At 34.3% G+C, this 7,568-nt stretch overlaps 1 protein-coding gene across 1 annotated transcript; it reads left to right on the plus strand.

Moving 5' to 3' along the window:
• Positions 1 to 317: 317 nt before the first annotated feature.
• On the plus strand, positions 318 to 7,127 carry LOC111512753 (cathepsin L-like proteinase). The gene is made up of 5 exons (XM_023168901.2): positions 318 to 382; positions 922 to 1,012; positions 4,504 to 4,839; positions 6,358 to 6,646; positions 6,739 to 7,127. The coding sequence occupies exons 2-5, from the start codon at positions 932 to 934 to the stop codon at positions 7,011 to 7,013; spliced, it is 981 nt and encodes a 326-aa protein (XP_023024669.2). The 5' UTR covers positions 318 to 382; positions 922 to 931; the 3' UTR covers positions 7,014 to 7,127.
• The last annotated feature ends 441 nt before the right edge of the window (positions 7,128 to 7,568 follow it).

Raw genomic sequence — 7,568 nt, forward strand, 5'->3', positions numbered from 1 at the left:
AAATCAGTTTCCTCCTTAAATGTTATTTTATACTTTATTGTATTAACAATTGTTGTTTGTCTTTCATTGCAGAATTTCTAAATAATTAGCTGATGATGAACCTATGTAGGTTCGAAGCATGTACTGATTGATGGTTTTACCGTTCTAACATCAGAGGTTGAATGAATTGTGGAGCCGACTTTGAGTTTTTATGTTTCGCATATTGATGCTGTTAATTTTGAAAAATTCTCAGAACTAATCAATCGTCTAAGTGATCAATATGATATCTTTTCTCTACGCATTTGAGATTATTGTGGAGTGTCGCTTATAACAAAGAGACCATCAGTATAAATTCAGAGTACATTCAGTTTTAGAAATAATTTCTTTTTGTTGTTCCATTGAGGTAAGTTGATCATCGTTACTTCACAATAGATTTTGATATGATTGGTGACCAAATAGAATCTGTTGTTTGTTTTCAACCATTTTCATAATCCTCCAACCGCAGTTTCTTTGTCAGCTGAGAACCCATAATGTTGTAGCTCTGATTTTGAAACTCTGCTGGAAGATTAGATTCGTGAAAGAAATTCCAATTCAGCGTTCGATTTGTCCAAGATAGCCATTATCGAATATTTGTTGATTTACTCTTTTAACTTTTTATTTTCCACTATTCGAAACATGAAAAGTTTCACGTATGAGCTCATATATGAGCTATATCTGAATACCATGAAAAATCAGTGGAATGTCAGTGAAAATATGCTGAAATGTGTATGAGTGGGATGAAGATGAAATTCTTCATAAATTAAATGTTTAGTTTAATAGGTTTGCTAAAGTTATCAAAATTCACAAAATATTACAAAAAAATGTTATCGTAATGACTTTTCAAGAGATATAGTACGATTCAAACTTTTCTCTTGATGATTTCTAAGTAATATCTTTTTTCAGAAAAATCAAAATGAAATTTCTGGCTATTTTCGCAACTGTTTTGTTTGCAGCCGCCGCTTCTACCAATGAAGATCAATGGATTGCGTTCAAGGTAATATATTTTCCAACACTCTAGTTTATTTAGGAAAATAGTGTGAACGATGAACATTTTGTTTCATTTACTCGCGTACTTCACGTACAATTTCACTATTCACTACTTGTAATTTCATCTCGAAGATATTATTCTTTATGCTCAGCAGCAGAAATAAAAAATAGATGGTCTAGAGAAAGTTAACAATAGAAGTATAGGCATTGAAGGGGTTATATTTTTAGGGAAAGAAAGTTTTTGGCTTTCTACTACTCCATCTGATACAAAAAAAGGGATGAGAGAATCTTCCGAAGAAAGGAAGGAAATAATCAATTTGAAACTCTATACATGAATGTGTAGATCATGCAAAGAAGTAACTTTCAGATACAAACTGAAAGAAAGTCCTCCTGAAACAGCTACTTTCATATAAACATTGAATTACACGAAAGAAAATAATTCTTTCGAAACAAATACTTCTATATGAACACTGAATTATACAGAAGATACTTTTCTCTACTCAGTTTGTATTTCAAACATTTGTTGTGGAATAAGAATCAAATATCATTTCAAATTGATTATTTCCTTCCTTTCTTTGGAAGATTCTCTCATCCCTTTTTTTTGTATCAGATGGAGTAGTAGAAAGCCAAAAACTTTCTTTCCCAAAAGAAGTATAGGCCTTTTATTGGGGGTTCAGTTGCAAATTTAACCATCGTAAAGAAGTACCAATAACGTGAAAGTTTCAGTTTCAAATGAAGGGAAATGAACAAAATATTGAATCAAAAAATTATAGAATCCTTAAAATTATGTAAATGAAATTGAAATGTTTGAACACAGTGATTGTTTATAATACCATGCCTTTTAATGTTATAATAATGATAGATTCATTATATATTCATCTCATAACAGTCTTTGAATTATCTAAAAATATATTCATTTTTCATTGTTGAATAACATTCAATCTGTAGTATAGAAACAATCAATCTGGCGATCAATAAACATAAAAATTTCAAGAAAATCATTTCCATTCTGTTCCCCCTATATATATCTGATTTCTATAAAATGATTGATCATTGCACAGTTCATAATTATGCAGATGATACTCAGTTATATTATCGATTTCCTCCGAATAACTGGCAGGTGGCAATGGAAAAAATTAACAATGATTTAGAAAAGTTACTAGATCTATCTATGGCCCATAACCTGAAATTGAATTCTAAAAAATCTCAGCTGATACTTTTTGGCCCGAAACACAAAAGGTGGGACATTGAAGGAAGAATTGAAATCAAACTTGGACTTACTACAAATAATTACAGAAAGCAAGAACTTGGGTTTGTGGCTAGATACTGATCTGAGATTTCACAAACATATAAATTCACTTTGTAGCTCGTACAGTATCTTATGTCAACTCTACCAAAGTAGAGATAGTATGACTTCTAAATTAAAAATTTATAAAATTATCACAATATGTTAAAACAACGATAAAAATAAAATAAATACAACAATAAAAATTAATTGGCGCTCCGGGGCGACTTCATTGATTCCAGTGGCGCATTTGCTTTTTCAGCTGCAGGAAAACCCGGAAAAACCTGCAGCACCACATCATCTGAAGATCTTGATCTAACAATGTCCTCTCTCTCATAAAACAAAATGTAGGGTGTCTCCAGAGGCTCCAATAAATTCAATGCATCACCAGAACACTTCGTGACACGACTATCGTCAAACTTAAACCAGTCCGTTTCTTCTTTGACCAAGGCGTAATAATGACCACATTCAACGCCAGAACCACAGTGAACAATGACTGCATGAATATTATAACAGTGGTCTGCTAGGTTGAAATGTTCATCTATTTCGAACCTTCCAAAGAGTTTCTTGCTTCCGTTAGAGGTTGAGTCTTGTTTGAAAATCATCAGTGTTATTATTAGATTGACTGGTGCCTCAGCTATACTTGTTTCCTTATAACAGTCAGTTAGTTTGGCGCATGTTTGACAATACAGTCGATCATCGCCTGTTAAAAATTCCATTTTCAGATGATTTAACAATAAGCTTTGCACGGACTGGTAATTAGTCGTATTAGGAAAAGCTAGATGAAGTTCCAGAAATTCACATAAGTTTTCAGTACTTCTTGAACATTTACCACAAAGTAAATAAGTGAGGATTTTTCCAGCAAAAGATTTACAAACACAAGACGAGATGGGTTGTACGGAATCATTCAGTCCAGAGCGGCTGGGAGTATTGATTTTGCTATTGTTTTGCTCACGAAGAGTATTCAACAAGAACCCCAAGAATTCGGAACAATCCTCTTGTTGTCCTAACGAGTATTTAGTGGACTTCAAAGACTCCAGGAAATCGGTTGGAGGGAAAGATGATACCTTCTCACGAAACTGCAGCTGCATGAACAGTTGTTTGAGTTTGATGAATAAGCAGGAAACATTCCCGTTCTCGTTCATTATTAAAACTTCGTTCTTGAAATTCTTCGTCATGAACAACACTTGTAAAATGCTATTCATGTAACAAGTGTTTCCTAAATTATCCAATCCAATTTTCTTCTCTAGATTTTTAGGACAACTCTCTACTGATTCGTAAGGAAGAAGTTAAAACTTTGCGAAACCCTCACATTGTCCAGATTAGCATATTGCGATATAATCTACGGGCCTGCTTTGATATAAATTGATGTAAATCGCTTACAAAAAAATACAAAACAATTGCATTTGTCTTTCTTATGGTGTGAGAAAATTCGACCATATATCCCCCAAGTTCGAGGTGTCAGGTTGGTTACCGATTGCTAAAACCTGGCAGTTCCACCTACTCGTCAATACACATAAACTCCTCATTTACAAAAAGCCAAATTATATTTGTGAAAGATATAAAACTTTCAAATCTCAGGATAATTCGAGGACACGAAACCGTAACACTTTTATTATTCCAAAACACTCGACAGTCTGCTTTTCTCGTAGTTTTATTTACAACTCTATCAAACAATTCAACGCCCTGTCCAGTGAATTTAGACACTACTCCATATATCATTTCAAGAAAACGTTGAAAACATATCTGAAGTCTTCTGGACAGATAATATTTAGAAATAGCCTCAGCTAAACTCCACCCTTTCATTGATTTTTGTATCTACTTTTTCTTTATAAACAATGTATGTCAATGAATAAAGCCCAATTATTATTATCATTATTACTATTATTATATATACCCCTTTAAGAGGAAGATCAAACTAGTTTGATCAAACTAGTTTGATCTTCCTTTCGAAGATGATCATTTGGTGATCGAAACACATGTCGAGGTGTTTGGTGTTGGGAAAATCCAGTAATATTTTAAAATGTTAATCCAAGATTTGTGGCAATATTTTCCATATTGGTTCGTGGTATTACTGAATAATTTATTGAAAATTAGTTTCAGCAATGATTTCAATGAAACATTTTGACAGATACAGCTTCCAATGTGCAATCATATGTTTTTAAAAAAGATTTTGCATTTATTTCTATAATTTTATAAACATTTTTTCGCAGCAAACTCATGGAAAAACTTACAAAAGCTTGTTGGAAGAAAGAACAAGATTCGGAATATTCCAAAGTAACCTGATGAAAATCAAAGAACATAATGCCAGGTATGACAAAGGAGAAGAGACTTACTTCTTGGGAGTCACTCGTTTTGCGGATTTGACCCATGGAGAGTTCAAAGATTTCCTAAGGAGACAAATCAAGAACAAACCTCGTTTACATGCAACACCTACAGTATTTCCAGAAGATCTGGAAGTTCCAGATTCCATAGATTGGACCGAGAAGGGAGCAGTTTTGGATATTAAAGATCAAGAAGATTGTGGTTCTTGCTGGGCTTTTAGTGCTGTAAGTATTTTATGTAGTCGCAAAGGTCTGTGAACCCGACAACATTTTATTTGATCAAATTTGATGCCAGCTCTCATCTTCATTGTATTATACATCTTATCTCTCTAACAAGGATATTTCTCATTGTATTGCTACAGAAACGTGATTTACGTTATTAGATTGCCTGATAAACAACAACATGGTACCAAAGTTCAATATTATAAGACCAACATCGTTTATATTTTAATGTTCAATGCTATTAGGTATAACTGCTTTAAAAGAAAATATAACAGATGCACGATCTGAAAAAGATCCGCATTCAACAATTCCTTAAAACAGTTTATAGAAATGTAGCACGTTTTTCACTATTCTATACATTCTTCACCTAATATACAGGGCTATTCAAATTCGTGTCTATGTATGGGGATCTCATGAAACATGAAGGATTGGTTGAACTGTGACAAAGTTACCTCTTTTTGGGCACTGAAGAATGATATCAAAAATTCGACCTTAGCTTTGTCGGTTCTGCAGATAAGTATACAGGAGAATCCGAAAATTTCGAAATTTTCTCTTCTGATGCATCTTCACAATTTGTCGAAATATTTGAAATCTGCAGTTCTCCCTAGCAACTTTCATTGTACTATTAAAATATGAACTTCGAATTTTTATACCGGTCAAAAGTGCCTGTACACTTCATCTAGTATTGGACAACTCGAAAGAAAGAATGATTGAGAAGGAAAAGTACAGAATGTTTTTAATGAGCTGTGGAAAAAGCTTAGGTAGATAATAACATTATCCTGAGGTGGATTGAAGGACACGACAGGAGTAAAGGTAATCGCATTGCTGACTCTTTTGCCAAGGAAGTGGCTGGACTGAGAATTGCGGAACTAACCAAGGTTTCCCTTTACGCTCTCCTCGCTTCTTCCATGGGTCGGGCGTTGGCGGTCGTCTACATGCAACGCGCATTGGACGACCTCGAACGCTGGTATCTTCACTGGAAGATTCGAGTGAATAAAAAAAAAAAAACTCAGGCGATAGACTTGGAGAGACGTAAAGTTTCTCCAGACGCAAACGTTATGAACCATTCGTCCTCCTGACGAATCTCAGTTGAAAGGGTAAGGGAAAAATTTCCAACCTGATGAAAATGAAGGCGACTATGATACACATTTTGTCTTCAATCGACGACCACCTGCCTGGTACTGACGATGCCCAATAGGCTGAAACACCTGTCTATCTGTGGCTCTTAAATTAAAACCAATGTGTAAATGATCAGAATAGTACTGATCTATTTATAGACAGAGAAGTACTATATATATTATTGATATCATTACATAGGATTTTATATGATGCCTGGGCAAAATAATTTTAAAGTGAAACCTATTTTACTTGCATTTTATCTAGATCTAACATGTATTTGTATGTTTGTGTATACCTTTGTATGTTTATCTGTATCTATTAATTCAATGTTATTCTGGTATTATCCGCTATTTAAAATTGATCGTGCTTTGGAATCGAAAAATCATGTTTACCTTTTTCAAGACCGGAGCTTTGGAGGGACAAAATGCCATTCTGAACAATGTGAGGATCCCTTTGAGCGAACAGCAGTTACTCGATTGTTCTGGTTCTTATGGCAATGGTGACTGTGATGAAGGAGGTATTATGTCAGCCGCATTCGAATATGTCAGAGACTATGGAATAGAAGCAGAGGAGTCTTATCCATATAAAAGCATAGAAACTGTGTGCCAGTACGATGCTAGCAAAACAATTCTGAAAATCAAAGGGTACAAAAATGTGACCGCATCTGAAGAGGAACTCAGGAAAGCTGTTGGTGAGTAGAAATCAATGAGGGAATCGAACGAAACCGCGGAGTCCTAATCGTTATGGAAAGACAGGAATCTGAACCAAATATTATGATTTCAGGAACCATCGGTCCGATATCGATTGCCATGAATGCTGATCCACTACAATTGTATTTTGGAGGAATATTAAGCGGAAGAGGCTGCACAGATGAACTGGATCACGGTGTACTTGCTGTAGGTTATGGAGAGGTATCTCAGTCGTCTGGAAATACCAAGTTCTGGAAAGTCAAAAACTCCTGGGGAGATTACTGGGGAGAGAAAGGGTACTTCAGAATCAAAAGAGATGCTAACAATCTATGTGGTATTGCCGATGACCCAACTTACCCAGTTCTTTAATAAGGATCATTTGGTTGATCACTTTTTGTCATCATAAACTTTCTAAATATTTTATTCACGATCTTTATTGACAATGTATGATAACTGAAAAATAAATACATGGTAGACTAAAAACAGTTTGTTTGAAACAAATTCGCAGTATTATTCACAAGCGGGAAGTTTGAAACGCAAATGAATGGTTAAATGTTCGCCGTGGTTGAATCTCCCCACTTTCCCTTTCGATAAAGTGGATCATGATACGTACGAAATTTCTTGATCGAGTTTTTCCAGATTTATTGTTGGTTTCCGTAGATTTTTCATTTCTTCATTATGTTATTCTGTTGTATTGAATATTTGGACAGTAATTTTTCATTATTATTATATTTGTAATCTTTTCGAATTATGGAATCAAAGTAATAAGTGATCTCTTCCACGAGTAATTTCACCATTTTTTGGAAAAAAACAATGGGTTTGGATTTCTACAATCAAGTCATTCAAGACAAAAATGTGCGTATCGAAATTTTTTATTCATAACAGGTGTAGGTAGGTTATGTGTTCTCCACCTTCGATAAAAAT

Source organism: Leptinotarsa decemlineata, unplaced genomic scaffold (genome assembly GCF_025532065.1).
Source record: "Leptinotarsa decemlineata unplaced genomic scaffold, Ldec_3_MD MMD2_P_RNA_scaffold_12, whole genome shotgun sequence".
NCBI classification, from domain to species: Eukaryota; Metazoa; Arthropoda; class Insecta; order Coleoptera; family Chrysomelidae; genus Leptinotarsa; species Leptinotarsa decemlineata.